General features: G+C 51.0%; 5 protein-coding genes across 5 annotated transcripts; 3 read left to right on the top strand and 2 right to left on the bottom strand.

Moving 5' to 3' along the window:
• Positions 1–266: 266 nt before the first annotated feature.
• Positions 267–3,054, bottom strand: L228DRAFT_270476 (hypothetical protein; the record flags this gene model as incomplete). Its single annotated transcript, XM_018335409.1, has 3 exons — positions 267–1,286; positions 1,344–2,528; positions 2,755–3,054. The coding sequence occupies 3 exons, from the start codon at positions 3,052–3,054 to the stop codon at positions 267–269; spliced, it is 2,505 nt and encodes an 834-aa protein (XP_018185959.1).
• A 515-nt stretch (positions 3,055–3,569) lies between these two features.
• Positions 3,570–6,458, bottom strand: L228DRAFT_250087 (serine/threonine protein phosphatase 2B catalytic subunit). The gene is made up of 7 exons (XM_018333242.1): positions 5,966–6,458; positions 5,439–5,770; positions 5,110–5,367; positions 4,691–5,051; positions 4,554–4,631; positions 4,030–4,492; positions 3,570–3,967 (listed from the first exon to the last, which is right to left on the bottom strand). The coding sequence occupies exons 1-7, from the start codon at positions 6,135–6,137 to the stop codon at positions 3,916–3,918; spliced, it is 1,716 nt and encodes a 571-aa protein (XP_018185958.1). The 5' UTR covers positions 6,138–6,458; the 3' UTR covers positions 3,570–3,915.
• Positions 6,459–6,962: 504 nt separating this feature from the next.
• L228DRAFT_285110 (hypothetical protein) lies at positions 6,963–7,876 on the top strand. The gene is made up of 2 exons (XM_018336304.1): positions 6,963–7,056; positions 7,127–7,876. The coding sequence occupies exons 1-2, from the start codon at positions 7,044–7,046 to the stop codon at positions 7,657–7,659; spliced, it is 546 nt and encodes a 181-aa protein (XP_018185957.1). The 5' UTR covers positions 6,963–7,043; the 3' UTR covers positions 7,660–7,876.
• Positions 7,877–7,929: 53 nt separating this feature from the next.
• L228DRAFT_285109 (hypothetical protein) lies at positions 7,930–9,464 on the top strand. Its single transcript, XM_018336303.1, has 2 exons — positions 7,930–8,306; positions 8,403–9,464. The coding sequence occupies exons 1-2, from the start codon at positions 7,987–7,989 to the stop codon at positions 9,259–9,261; spliced, it is 1,179 nt and encodes a 392-aa protein (XP_018185956.1). The 5' UTR covers positions 7,930–7,986; the 3' UTR covers positions 9,262–9,464.
• A 332-nt stretch (positions 9,465–9,796) lies between these two features.
• On the top strand, positions 9,797–10,681 carry L228DRAFT_240923 (hypothetical protein; the record flags this gene model as incomplete). Its single annotated transcript, XM_018331290.1, has 1 exon — positions 9,797–10,681. The coding sequence occupies one exon, from the start codon at positions 9,797–9,799 to the stop codon at positions 10,679–10,681; it is 885 nt and encodes a 294-aa protein (XP_018185955.1).
• Positions 10,682–14,671: the final 3,990 nt, after the last annotated feature.

Genomic DNA, 14,671 nt, shown 5'->3' with positions numbered 1-14,671 from the left:
TGGTTGGCTAATGGAATCTAGACAATGTTGCATTGTGGCATGTCACCAATACCAGTATTACTGACGCGGGATTAAAGATCGAGGGAAATGAGGCAAGTAGTATTCTTCGTTTTTAAGACCTATCTTACCAAGAGCGCTTTATGAATTGCCAGTAGTAAGCGTTTTAAACGCTCTAAATAAAGGGTGAGAAAAGAAAAGAAAAAGAAAAGGTAAAGAAGAAGAAAAAGTAAAGCGAAAAAAAAGAATCTAATATGCACACGCCATGTCTAAGCACCCCCGTTCGCCTTGACCCACGCCTCATGCAGCTTCTTCTGACGCTCCCAATCTTTTCTCAACTTTTTCGTCTTGGACTTATTGATCTCCTCGCCCTTGGCATCCTTGATGGGGAGGCCCTCGTCATCCCACGCGGAGTATTCCTTTGTGCGGAACATTTCGAGATGGGACAATTTACCCTTTTCGGCCCTTTCGCGGGCCTCACGTTCACGCTCTTCTTTGGCGCGGAGCTTGGCTTCTTCCCGAGCGGCCTTTTCTGCGCGAGCAGCAACAAGTTCTTTGTTGACGGGGCGAACGAGAGCGACACCCGAGTCCCGGTCTTCGAGGTAGATGCCGAGATCCCAGAGGTCGAGGTCGCGAACGCGGTCGCAGAGGGAGAGGATATCCTTGGGCGGGACGGCGGCGTTTGTCTCTTGAGGAGAGGTGGCAAGGGAGCGGACATCCTTGCGGAATGTACAGAGGACAGTAGAGTATTTGGAAGATGAAGGAGAGGATGAGGAGGCGTCAGCAGAAGCGGAGGCAGGAGCAGATTCGGAGGTGGAAAGAATGTTGGTGAGATCTTTGGATGTGAGACCACTGGCGGATCTTGCGCTCTGGCGGAGTTGGTCGCGGAGTGCGGAAAGAGGATAAACAAAGGGTTTGGCGGCGTCGGGAATGTCGATGCCAGACCAGCCGATGCGGGATGTAGGGATTTCCTTGTAGTCTGCTGGGAGAGGGGAGAGGCCGGCGACATCGAGGCCGAAAACGTTGACCATGTATGTGATCCACCGGGCAACGTCGGCGGTGGTGTTTACGCCGACGGCGGATTTGTCGGCAGAGTTGTACTTGGTGATGAGGTCGGAAATGATAGCCATAGCAAGGGGGGTATTGAAGGAGTCGCAGAGCGCATCGTACACGGCCGTCTGCGCGGCGCGGAGGTTGGCTTGGATTTCGTGATCTTGTGTGGATTGGGTGGACTGAGACTCGGCGGATTCAGACGAGTTGACAACGTCCTTGGCATTGATGAAGAAGTTCTAAACACAGGTGATCAGTATCAGTCTAGCCAAAACGGTAAAAAATGTGTGGCTTACGTTGAGTTTCTCCTCCCACGCGTTGCCTGCCTTGACAACGTCATCGGTAATCTCAACACCTTCTTTCCAACCGCCTTGCAAGAAGACGATTCGAAGAGCCCGCGGGGTCCAGTCTCCACGGTCAAGCGCTTCGCGAATGGTGGTAAAGTTCTTGAGGGATTTGGACATTTTGGATCCCTGGATCGACAAGTGGCCCATGTGGAAGAAATAGTTTACCCATTGGTGGGGGTGGTGAGAGCACTTGTCCTTGTGCTCAAGCCAATAGGCCTCGCTTTGCGCCAGCTCGTTGTCGTGGTGAGGGAAAGCGAGGTCGATACCACCTGAATGGATATCGATAGTGCTGCCGAGCACGTCTGATGCCATGGCTGAGCATTCAATATGCCAGCCGGGTCGACCTCTTCCCCAGGGACTCGGCCAGCTCGGTTCGCCAGGCTTTGAGGACTTCCAGAGCGCAAAGTCGGCGTCTGATCTCTTCTCGGTCGTCTTCTTGGTCAGCGAGCCCTCGCCATCAGCTTGCAGGTCTTTGTCATTCCGGTTCCACGGCTCCAGACGGGCGTAATTGTTGCCTGCGGCCTCAAAGGCACTGATGTCAAAGTAGACTGACCCATCCGAGGTCACGTAGCCGTATCCGTTATTGACAATCTTCTCGACAAACGAGACAATTTGGTGTCCGTACTCGGTGACTCTTGTAACTTCGTCTGGGTCGACGCAGTTTAATGCACGGACGTCCTCCATAAAGCGTCCTTCGAATTTTTTCGTCAACTTCGTAAAGATACCGTGGTCGTCGGCATTTATAGTCGATCCGTACAAGCTGTCGAGGTAGCCAAGCAGGACGTCACTCGTCTTGGAATAGAAATCCTCCTGAGAGACAGACTCAGGCTGTTTCCGGGCGGCAACGAGTGCCTCCGATGCGACCGTCATGGTCTTTAAATGCATTTTCACCTTGGCCTCCTTGTCGCCTGGCGTGCCCTCCCCTGAAAGCGTTCCTCCGCTGAGAATATTGCCATACTCCTTGTTCGCCGCCTGGACAAATTGCTCTGGCTCGACGCCTGCCACGGCAGGAAGATTCTTCTTCGCATAGGCGTTATAGGCTTCCAGCGTAGTCTTGATGACTTGGTCATCGATCGTGCTGTGTTTAGAGGTAAATTCGCCCAGCAGGTGCTGCTGTCGGCCTCGGACAATAATCTGGTAAATGGAATTAGCAGACTTTATCCACCAATGCCCTTCTGAAGCAATTTCCGCTGGTATCCGCTAGAACCTCGCCCCTTCCTTTCCACCTTCCTCAGCAAAAACACTTGCTGTACTTCCCCAGAGTCTCTTTCGCATTGCACTCTTTGTCTCCCACAGGCCTTCTCCATTGAAGTCCCAGCGTGGACCTAACGTATACTAGAGGATAAATATTCCAACGCACCTTGTCATCCACATCCGTAATGTTCATGACGAAATTCAAGTCAAACTTGAAGTAGTCACGCATTATCCTGCGAATAATATCCGTACTGACATAATTTCGAGCATGTCCCAGATGAGCATCGTCGTAGACTGTCGGACCGCAGGCATACCAGGTAACCTTTCGGCCGCTCGGGTCAAGAGGAACGAACGGCGTCTTCGATCTAGTCAATGAATTATAGACCTTGAGCGGTGGAACACGGGCATCTGCCGACGGCGGCGCAGGTGCTTGCCATGGCGGCTGCTGTCGCGAAGCGGTAGCCATGGCGGTCGAATGAAATTGAGATCTTGTGGCTGCAGCAACGAAGGGTTGCGATCTGTAATTTGGATGACTGGCGGTCTCGTGGGATCCTCTCTTATGTACACTCGAGAAAGAAGCCCTTACAGGAGCGGGGCTGAATGAATTAAAATAAAGAGGCCGAAATTCTCGCGAGACTCGACTTTCAAGGATATGTGGTGCCTTGGTTGGTGAACTGTAGGTGCTATAAAGACGACGGCAAAGGAAGGGAAAGGTCATGAAAAAAGACCAATTCAGGGTATATTTGAAGCTAAGGAACTGGCCTCAGCTGCACGAATAATGCCTCGTATGAAATGAAGAATGACTGCCCGCCTTAAGCTAGGGAACTATTATTTTCGGAGACAGTTTTGGAGTCACAATGCAAGCAAAGGAGGGTAACGAAATGTGACTAATCTTGCGCCATTGAGTCATTTCGGCAACCCACAGTAACTCACATGGCAAAATTGCACCAATCATGATTGCTCTTTTGAACAGCGGAATGACAGCGACATACAACATATATAATATCAAATTGTAGGTATTATTGCCTCACATCCACAGCGAAACAGGGTAGATAAAAATCAGTAACAGTGCTTCTCGTGCCAAACCAATGACTCAAAATGACAGCCGATGAACAACCATGCTATATGGAACTTCGTGAGGGACTTTCTCAGCTTTGTATGACGCACAGCGTTCCCACCAAAAGCCAAGGATCATTACATATCGACACAAGAAGACAAGATAATGCTGGTCCTATTCGAAACCGAATCATGAAAGAAACCATTCAAAGCTTGCCAGAGGGTATTCCCGTGACTTGGAGGTTACGTGGAAAAGGAGAGAAATCATGAGTTAAGGGTTAGTGCTTCTCGCAGCGCCTCTGCTCCGGCCTCCACCAGCGGACCTGGAAAGATGTGAGCAAGGAGTACGCAATATAAACTTCTGTAGCACAGGGCGTGCACTTACATGCTAATCCGTCGAGCAATGTTATTGATTTGAACGTCATTCTCAGCGTCACGATTCGCCTTATCAAGCGCCTGTTTCCGACCCTCTTCACTCTGTCGAGCGACCTCTTCTTGGGTCGGAGGTAGGCGTTCGTTCTGCAAGTCAACCTTGCGAGCATCTTCAAAGCTGTTGATGGCCTGTTTGATACCCTCCGCGCCAAGCATCAGAGTACCCGCGGGGAGACGGCCGCCCGAGGCGGTCTTAAGTTCGGTGACACGCTCCGACTCCTCTCGGAGTACTTGGAAGACACGCGAGATACGGCCAATAGCCAAAATCTTATTCTTGATGGCGCGACGCTTGAATTCGACAGAGTCAGGGTCACTTGGTAAGGGCGAGGCGGGACCTGAGGTAGCCGAGCTCGGTGTCTCTTCCTCCAGCTCCTCCCGGGAGCAGGTATTGAGGATGGCGATGAGCATGTCGGTGACTACAGCGTTGTTAGTAGATAAACAAACACGCGCATTACCCAGGGATAATTGAGCACATACTCTTCTCTCCGACGAATGGCAAGGACCAAGTGAAGACATCCATAAAATTTGGCAGCCAATAAGGATGAGGTGTGCAGTCTGAAATTTACAAATTAGCTTCAAGGAAAAAAGGTAATTGAAGGCGCTAATTTGCGTACTAAATTGTCGAATGTTCATGACATTATTCTCATATTTGAGGACGGCAGCCTTGTTGTTATAGACATCCAAATAATTCGGGGCGCTGAAGATGGTCATGACACTAGGGAAACCGGTCGTCTTGGTTTTGCGGTACATGCGGTAGCCGGCATCTTGCGCCTCGTGAGCGCGAATAATAGATAGGAGATTGTTCTTCTCCAGGAAGGCGCAAGCCGCAGGATACGAGAAGAAGTACGAGCAGCCCCGAACATGGTTGTGGACAAAGAACTCGGACGTTCGCTCCTGGCCAAATTCCTCAAGCGGATCGGCCCAAAGGATGTCGCACATGAGGCCATGGGTGGGTGGTTCGCGAAAGCGGTCAATCTGTGCAGAATATGGTCAGCGGCAATTTCATTGACCAGATGGAAACTGAGCTCCATACGCTTTTTATATCCTCAAGAGTATGCAGCTCGGGGCTGAGACCACCGTGGATGCACAAGAACTGCTTGTTCATGATTGCGGCGAGCGGAAGAGCGCAGAAGGATTCCATGCAAGCATTGTAGATGGCCTCGGAGTATTTGTGCTTGCATTCAAGCTTGAAAGTGAAATAGTCGGTCAAGTGTCGACATTCGTGATTTCCTCGGAGCAGCCACAGCGTGTTGGGGTACCAAATTTTGAGTGCCCACAGATATAGAACACACTGGATACAAGACAAAATCAGCATGTTTGTTCTTCCGGCTTCTATTCGCCACCGGGAATTGGTTCACCTACCTCGATACTGAAGTAACCTCTGTCGACGTAGTCTCCAAGGAACAAATATCTTGTCTCGGCGGGGTCGCCACCAACTTCGAAGAGCTTCATCAAGTCATAATACTGGCCGTGGACGTCACCGCACACGGTGATCGGAGCGTCCATTTCAAGCAGGTTGGGTTCGGACCGCAGAATCTCTGTACCCTTGTGGATGATATATAGAGCTTGCTCCTCAGTCAGGCGACCCTCGCGATAAAAGTGCTGCTTCAGGAATTGGATGTTGGGCTTGGAGTGGTCATGGGGAGAGAAGAACTGCTCGTCGGTAGGCGGGTGAACTGCGGGTGCTTGTACGTCTAGAGATGTATATTGATTAGCAGAGGCACAGAACTCTGTGACAACAAAAAAAAAAGGATAATTGTATGATACTCCATTAGGAGCAGCACAAGAGCAAAATGATATAAGTCCACAAGGACAATACGGCGAAGGCAAAGCAGATTTGCCCCTTTAGCGGCGTCAAACTGAACAGGACCATGTTGCTGTTTCCTCACCTTTGCAGACTCGTTCTAACGTGCTCACTTGCGAGCCATCTTCCATGGTGTGTAAGGTAAAGTCAATCTCAGGCGGCGGCCGCTTCTCATGCAGGACCCTGAGTGCATTATCCAGTTGAATGCTCGACGCCTGCGCCGATCTTGCGTTAAGAGGGACATTTTCGCCGTCCATATTGGCCGAATTGATCAAACACTTCTATATCGCCTTGTACTGTGAGTCGAGAGCGTCTGCGAAAGCGTCACGACCGAGTGGCGTTGAGAAGAAAGGTGTAGATGGTGTGTGGGTGGAGGATGGTATTTCTCGTATTTGGAGTTTCCACCGGATCAGCAGCAGCAGCTTCCACCGCTCGTATCGCACCCAATCACGACTCAGCAATTGGACAACTTGGGATCCACCAGGGCCTGGAGTTATAGCGTTTCCTCAATGTTTGTCGACTCCTGAGAATCTTGTATCGGAGGCGAAAAGGTATGAAGAAAAAGCCGGAAATTCAGGAGAGGTAGGGCTGAAAGAGGACGTGAGGGGGGCGAATTGATGGCTGAGGGGGTTCAAGGACACCAAAAGTTCAGGGACCAAAATCCACCAACAAGAACCCACAAAACGAACTAATTATAATCCTTTTTCCTAACACGAAGTGGATCTTGTCTAGTTATCCTTCTTCGTCTCCTTTCTTTAAACTCATTATACGAATTACTACCATTCCCATGTATGGACGTCTTGTCTGTAATCATTCCGTTTCTCTTCTTAACACTAGATGCTATACAAGGACGAATTTGATGATTGATACTGAGTATTTCTTGCATTTTCGTATTAGGCCACTGTGTACGAATTATAGAAAAAAATATGAATTTCTGAATGATATATAAATTTAATCAGATCTTCTGGATATATTCCGTATAATATATACTCCAAGTCATGACGCGATACTGTCGTGTGCGACCATGTTGCTGTAGCACGTGTCATGTCTTTCCATCTTCAACATCATCCTCACCGTTATATCATCAGTCACAGAATAGCACTATTTGCTGAGAGAATAAAATAGATCTTCTCGACTCTTGTCACTACTACCAATTACTCAAGATGCATGAAGGTCGTAAGTTGACATGTGCAATGCTTCTACCCGTGTGGGACATATCGCTCTAACCATTCCATCTCCATTATAGGACCACATCCTCTCCTCGCTCAGGTCCCGCTGACAGTCTCTCCATTCGTCTCTCTCCCGACTGCCAACACTCTGCCCTACACGTATCAGTCACTACCTTCGACGCTTCCCCCATCTATCATTGATGACCCAACTGGCGGCGCCGAGAAGCCCAAATATGTAGTGTCAAGCAGCGGCCACGCTGCCCATCCTGATGACATTATCGCATCATGTCGGGCGCTGCAATCACACCTTGAGAAGCTCCGTGACGATGCTGAGAAGACACTGAGAAAGTATGACGAGGATGTCAAGCAGCAGGACCTGGCGGAGAAACGGAAGATTGCACCGGGCTGGCTAGATAGCGACGCCAAACTTCTCGAGCCAGAGAAGAAGGCACAGCCAAATGAGCCAGCAGATCAGAATGCATCAGCCCAGGAAGATTTACAAATGATAGGGCAGGGTTTGGCTCCTCTACAACGACATGTTCCAGCTGGTGGTGATGGCGGGGAAGGAGAAGAGTTAGATCGCGCGTTTGGAGGGCTAGGACTACGATGACCAGTTGGTGTCACGAATTTGGTCTCTCACTTGAGTGCTGTCTCATTCTTATTTCTCAACATGCATAATGTCCACATAGCATAATATCAATCAGGACTCTGCATATTCACAGTACTGTTCATACCCACTGGACCATCTCCGTCGACTCTGGTTAGTCCAAGGCGGTGAGCAATTGTGCACACAGAGCTTCAACCGTCTCCCGTAATCCTCTCGTCCCGCCATTTGGGGCGCGGCAGAAATAAAGGAACCTGAACGAAAGCTCTCTAACTCAGCAAATCATCTCCATAAACTTTTCCTTGTCGCTGTTAGAGAGATTATAGCTCAATCATGACGGTCGAAATTCTTCGCGCAGCACCAGCTGCATCCTCATTCGTCGCCCTGTCCGAACATGAAACCCAGACACCCGAGACCTATCACGACAACAAGCCCATTCTTCATTATCACACTTCCAACGCCCATGTCGTTCTCTCCAAGGCAGACATTGAGGAGTTCACAATCGCATCGGAGCTTGCACATGGGAAGCCAGCTTTGGAAGCTGATGATACCGGAGTCAATGGCTCTGCCGCTACAAATGGCGAGAGTACTACATCATCTAGCACATCCAACGACCTTGTCCTCGATGGCTTCGATGTGTGGGTGACGACAGAGTACGTGTTCTATAGTTTCATATTTTTAGGCATCTTTGGCTCTGTGAAGACTTAAGCTGCGAAATTATCGATATAAAGCTAATAGCTCAATCGCAGGAATCTCATCCTCTACAACAGTGCCAAGGCCACCGGCTTATCCATTCCATACCCAGCCATACCCCTCCACGCCGTGCAACGCCTGCGTCTTCCCTCCCAAACCACTTCCGAAGCAGCCGAAGTACAAGGCCTGTATATGCAAGTCCTCGCATCAAGCAGCGAAGCCGAAGTACAAGACCCTGAAGACCTCTCAACGTTTGACGTGACTATTGTTCCGCCTCACACTCCTTCCACCTCTTCTACCAATGAAGCAGCCGCCTCCTCCTCCTCAGAGACGCCCGCTCAGCCCTCACCAGCACCCCAAACCGAATCCTCTTCCGACTCTTCTTCACCAATAACGCCTCTGTTCACAGCAGTCTCTACGTGCGCAGACTTACATCCGGACTTTGACCCTGATGCGTCGGACGAAGAAGGCGACGGCGTCGGAACTCTTGGCGCAGGCGGAATAATAGGCGGCACTGGTATAGCGGGGATTGGAGGGGGAGCTGGAGCGGGGATCACCATAATTGGCGGTCCCGAGGGCGGCGTCGAACTCTCAGGTGACCAACAGCAACAACCTCAGCTTCTTGATTTTCCCGCAGAACTGGCCGGTGGCGGGTGGATCACTTCAGAGAATGTGAACGAGTACTTTGACGAGGACGGAAATCCTCGCGGGGAGACGATAGGGCAGAGAATGGCGCGGGAGGCAGAGCTGGAGAATACTAGTACCGACGCCGCGACTAACGAAATCGAAAACCAACCTCTTGGCCCCGGCGCTGGGTCAGTGCATCCCCGCGGAGAAGATGAAGAAGATGGCGAGGGAAACGCGACAGCAGAAGGCGACAACGCAGAGACCAAATGGCGTCGAACGGGAGAGTAGAGCAGAATGGATCCAATTGGATTTACGTTTTACTCTTCCACTTGAATTCATTTCTTTACTTTCATTTCTTCTTCATCAACCTTGGCTATCCATTAAAAAAAGGGGAAAAGTATAAAAAGGATACAAAAGACGCGGAGTTGAGTCCGCTGGCTTGGCATACCAACCACCATCATCTCCTTGAATAAAAAATATTGAACTGGCCTAGTTTCCATTTTTCGCGATGCGGGACTCCCGCATTCAGAAACAAAAAATAATTCTACAAAACCTCTCACAACAAGCCGGCTGATCAAGAAGGCTGGTAACCTGCTCACAGTAAATCTAAACATCCTCCCTAGATTGTTTAACCACCTCAGGTTAACTTTTATCTCAATTCCCAAAAAACTCCGAATGGCACCAGATGAATTATATACGATATGTCCTCCCTCTCCCGCTCTACTCCAAAACTTCCTCTTATATTAATTCCACCTGTGACAAATCGTCAAATATCCAGCGACATCTCTACAAAGGCATGAAATAAAACAAACATAAACCAAAAATGGCACTTCACCACCTATACAACCTCCTACTTCCCCTCAACATCCTCGCTCTCTTCACACTCCTCACCCTCCTCACTTTCATCCCCACCTCCCACAGCGCCTCATGCACCCAGGACCAAATCTCCCGCATGGACGTCATGACGGGCTGCGACTGCGTCGGCTCCTCCAGCAGCGCCGGCTGCGGGCCCTGCCCCGTCTCCTGCGGCGGGATCCTGCAGATCATCCCCGACGGGCAGCTCGCCGCGTGCGGGCACGGCTGCGTCGAGTCCAACAGCATCTGTTCGGCCTGCAACCTATTTTTCGGGGGGCTTTGCACATGCATCCACCGGCTCGAGAACGGGCTTGTGACGAACTGCATCGCCAGCGACCCTCCTTCGCCCAACAAGGGCTCTCCGATCTGGATGCTCCTGAACTCGCACCTGCTCGTGACCACCACGCAACTTATCCCCGGGATTTTGGAACTCGACCAAGCCCCCGACCCGGACGGCGGGTGGAGGCTTGCGCAGGAAAACTACGATCGCGCTGCGGGCGCGCTGGCGATGAATTCCGTGGCGTCGCGCACCGAAGAGCAGATCCATATCCACTTATGCGTGCCCCAGAAGCAGACGATTCGGGATATCCTGTCGGGGCTGGATCGCGCTGATTATACCAAGCTGAAATATGTCCCCGGGCTGCCGAATGGCTGGGATATGGTGTGCAGAGTGTCCCCGACCCAGGGCAGCCCGATCAATGTGGCGTCCACGATTGAGACTTTTTTGAGCACGGCGGGAGGGTGTAATCCGTATTTTGCGGGGGCCGGGGTCATGACGGATTCGAATGATTATACGTGGGCGTGTATCACCACGACGGCGACTGCGACGGAGAAGGTTTTTTGCTATCCTTAATCCTTTGGAAGGTAGGATTTGGGGGATTTGGGATTTTTAATTTAGATGTGGGGTTTTGACAGGACTTGAATTCGTTTGATTACGGTTTGTGGGTCAAGGAGTTGACTGAGGGAGTGTGATTTGTAAATGTGTTTGTCAAGGGTTTACGAGGTTATGATTTATGGTGTTGATTGTTACGGGACAAAGAGATCATGATACTCTTCCCGATGCCCCATGCTGATTTGATCAAGAGGTTAAAGTTTGAAAAGAGAATAAATAAAGTAAATAATACAAGATGGAAGAAAATGAAAGAAGAGAAGAAGAACCAAGAAAGTTATAATTACATATTACGCTTTCGAAATGAAAAAGTTAGTTAGCTCCAATTATCTTCGGCCAGTATATGGCAATATTAAAATCATCCAAAGACGCCCTATGCGCCGACACTCAGACCAGATTCCAAGCTCCCGCATGGCCTACTTATACCTGTTCCTACCTTGTAGGGAAATCCAAAACGCCAAAGCCAGTAGGTGAAATTCAGTACAAAGTTATCCCTTCAAGAATCCATTCTGATCGTACAAACTGCCAGGCGTGGTTGGAGACTTCCCACTGCCTTCAGGCGCAGTCACTCGTAATGTTCCCACACGACCCTTCAGAGCAACCGGACCAGGTCCTTCACGTGTAGGGCTCATTCCAGGCTTCGTAGGACTGGAAGGTGATCTCACGGGACTTTTGGTTGGACTCGGCGTGCTGAGTTCGGGTGCTCGCTCGATTCGCGCACTCATGCGGCGTGCAATATCCTTGACGGCTTGATTCTGCTCTGTTTGAGAAGACGATTCGGATGATACCGGTTCTTCGGAGACTGGGGTCTGGGGTCCAGATCCGGAGCCGGCACCTTTGTCATCCTTCTTCTGGCTCGGATCCTGATTCGGGGGTTGGTCTTTCTGGTCTGCCTGAACAGCCCGGACAGTCTGGGCAATTGTCTCATTCAATGAACCATTCTGACCCGTTGGGTTCTTGACGGGACTATACAGCTTTGCATTAGGAGGATGGGACTTGAGCGGGTTCGGATATGATGTAGCTGAAGCAGACTTATCCGCGGTCGGTGGGGAGGTAGATGTGGCTGCAGAGACAGGACTGCGACCAGGGTTTGAATTGGATGCAGAAAGAGGAGAAACAATATCCAGTGAGCCGGTAGCAGAGACGGCGCTGGTGGCGGTGGCAATAAAAGTGGGACTGACGAGATTCGAAGCTGAAGCCGAATTGACCGCCGTTGGGTTAGAGATATTGGCCGTATTCACTCGGAGCAGACTGCGGCGATTATTGGCAATGCTTTGAGGCCGAGAGTAACCACCGACAGTGGACGAAGCAAGATTCATCAGACTGTGTCTCAGGCCAGACCCACCGACTGCAGAGAGGCTGGTGCGGCTGTTTGGCCTTGCCATCAGGTCCGGCGGTGGAGTGCTCAACTTGAGATAACTCCGGCTGGATCGCGCCGAATTTGGATCCATAATGTCATCTGTCGCCTCCGAATTCATGCGGCGAAGAGCAATAATGGATTTGCGCAGGTCTCGCGGAGGTGGACTGCGGGGGCCCTGTATAGCGGATTGCGAGCGAGTTCGGGTGCGGGAATGTGAGTGGGATCCAGAGTGTGACAAACGATGGGATTGGGATTGAGATTGGATCAGACGATTACTACTTAATGAACGAGGGGGGGACATTGAGATAGGAGGCCCAGAGTTGGCCAAGAGCATGGGGGAGATTAAACGATTATGAGGCGCTGGTGGCTCTTTCAGATTTCTCAACTGGTGGTTCCTCGCAGGTCGGGGTGCAGGCGGGGATGGGGATAGGGATGGGGAGGCATTTGCAAATGCAAAGATGGGATGCTGTCCGAGGCCGCTAGACACTGAGAGACGTTGGGACGGATGGAGCTGCTGGCGCGGCTGCAGCGCCGAAAGGGGGCGAGAACTCTGGGGGGAAAAGACATCTGACCCAGTCGAAAGCCGTGAAGGTGACCTTTGAGGACTTGAAGCTATGGACACACAGTCCGAGCCTGACCCTGGTGACCTTGATAGATTACGAGGGGGTGAACAATCGGGAGAAGACATCTGAACAGGGGTAGGATGACGTGGGTCAAGGCTGATCATAGACAGACGGCCCGCCATCAATTGGTTTCCGTACGCAAAATAACGTTGTTCAAGCCCCTGCTGCGACATTCTGGACTCTGGTCTCTCCATTTGAGGATGGACAACCTTGCCGCTGATGACCATTGGCGCTTGACTGGAAATGCGGACGCAATTTTGACGTCTGTGGCCTCTTCGAGCTCTCGGGCTTCCCTTCATAGCAGAGGGCTTCCCCGTCTGTAAGGGTACAGAGTCCCAATGAAAGGGGTTTGTATCCGCTACCGATGATTGTAATGACGGTGTTCTTCCAGGGGACTGATTAAGCTGATTGCCTGAAATGGTCCTCAAAGGCACCATTGAGTCTGTATTAGAGCGGTATCCATCAGGGCTAATATTACGGTATAAGTGGTTGGGGCTGGATATCATCGATTGAGGCTCCTCTGGAATCGACCGGGTGGGCGACGGGGAAGGAGAAGCTTGCAGTCTGCTATAAGCGGGGCTCGACCCTTGGCTCCGGCTTCGCTGGGGTGGAGCCGGAGAAGGTTGCATTCGAGAGCGTTGACTTGTACTTCGAGCTACTTCCAGGTAATGATATCGATCGTCCTCTACCATGTTTTGATCAATGGAAGGACGCCGACTGTGCATATTGATGCTGCCACGCACAGATCCTGGCCCAAGGTGCATGCGAGGGCTGTGAAGGGGTATTTTGCCAGGTGGCGGCCTAAGTCCTACAACTGAGGATGACCTCCAAATATTTGAGGACCGTCGATATTGACTTGCATCCTGACCATGCCCAGAAGTTGGAAGGAAGGAGGAAAACTCCATGAGCATCGGATGCGTTCCGCTCCGTGAACCTGATCTTGTCGGACTTGCTCCAAGGATCGAGCTGCCAGCAGAGTCAACGGATACGGCAGAAGCCCGTGATGATTGTTGACTGTTGTTTCGGTGGTAGCTCTTTCTATTTGGATTGGATTCAGCAGGTAGAGGTGGAACTGGGCGCTCCGGAGGATTGCCTGAGGCTTGGCTGGCCCAGCTGAATGATCGAACAGGCAAAGAATGCCTGATAGATCCATCTCCAGGACGGTACACAAGATACTCAGTGCTGGTGGTCTTTGCCCGCTGTAAACGACTCTGTGTCCGTTTCGGACGTGCATCAGACAAATTGCCGCCGAGATAGGGATCGAATAATGGTTTTGGTTTCAAAGAATCCTGGGAGGTAAAGTCATGGGAGGCTTTCAAGCTATCATACACTCCCAACGAGCCGCTGCTCACCCCAGCTGACTGCAAGGGCGAGCTAGGAAGACCAGCCGGCAGCTCAGCAATACCTATCCTTGGTGAGGCTGTTGATTGCGTTCGAGGGCTCTCGGTGATAGCTGAGAGCGGAGACCCTCGTATTTGACGCAGAGGAAAAGAGACACCAAGTGTAGCTCTGCGCGGAAGCGGCCAAGAAAACTGAGAAGTTCGGTTTGTTCGAGCTGGCTTTACCTGCACGGTCTCATCGTTACCGTTCCCGTTGGATTGACCCGGTAAGTCCTCTCGAGAGGACAATAAATCCCACCCTTCTTGGCTATTGTACGGTGCACTGGAACCTCGCGGCAAAGCAATTTTAGGCTTGGTCAAAGAGCCATGTTCATCTTCCAAAATGCTGCAATGGCCCCCAGGATACGTGGACAGGCGCCTGTTTAGTGCTGCCTCTGTGACAGCGGCGCGTTGACGCTTATGTCGAACATGCAGACTGAGAAATAGGACACCGGAGAGGAGAAAGAACAAAGCCACAGAAACTCCGATTGCGATACCAATAACGGCGCCTGCACTGGTAGTTTGAACTGGAGATGCGGATGAGGCTACGCGGGCTTCTAAGACCGGCATCGTCGCAGAATATCCAGATGTA

The sequence above is a fragment of the Xylona heveae genome, assembly GCF_001619985.1.
Source record: "Xylona heveae TC161 unplaced genomic scaffold L228scaffold_10, whole genome shotgun sequence".
NCBI classification, from domain to species: domain Eukaryota; kingdom Fungi; phylum Ascomycota; class Xylonomycetes; order Xylonales; family Xylonaceae; genus Xylona; species Xylona heveae.
The sequence above is the reverse complement of the archived record's forward strand: the minus strand, read 5'-3'. Positions and strand labels throughout refer to the sequence as shown.

Coding starts and splice junctions, on each gene's coding strand:
- L228DRAFT_250087 (XM_018333242.1), bottom strand. CDS start 6,137: ATGGACGGCGAAAATGTCCCTCTTAACGCAAGATCGGCGCAGGCGTCG. Junction 5,052..5,109: donor CTCTTGAGGATATAAAAAGC/GTATGGAGCTCA, acceptor TATTCTGCACAG/ATTGACCGCTTTCGCGAACC. Junction 4,632..4,690: donor CATGAACATTCGACAATTTA/GTACGCAAATTA, acceptor TGTAAATTTCAG/ACTGCACACCTCATCCTTAT.
- L228DRAFT_285109 (XM_018336303.1), top strand. CDS start 7,987: ATGACGGTCGAAATTCTTCGCGCAGCACCAGCTGCATCCTCATTCGTC. Junction 8,307..8,402: donor GATGTGTGGGTGACGACAGA/GTACGTGTTCTA, acceptor GCTCAATCGCAG/GAATCTCATCCTCTACAACA.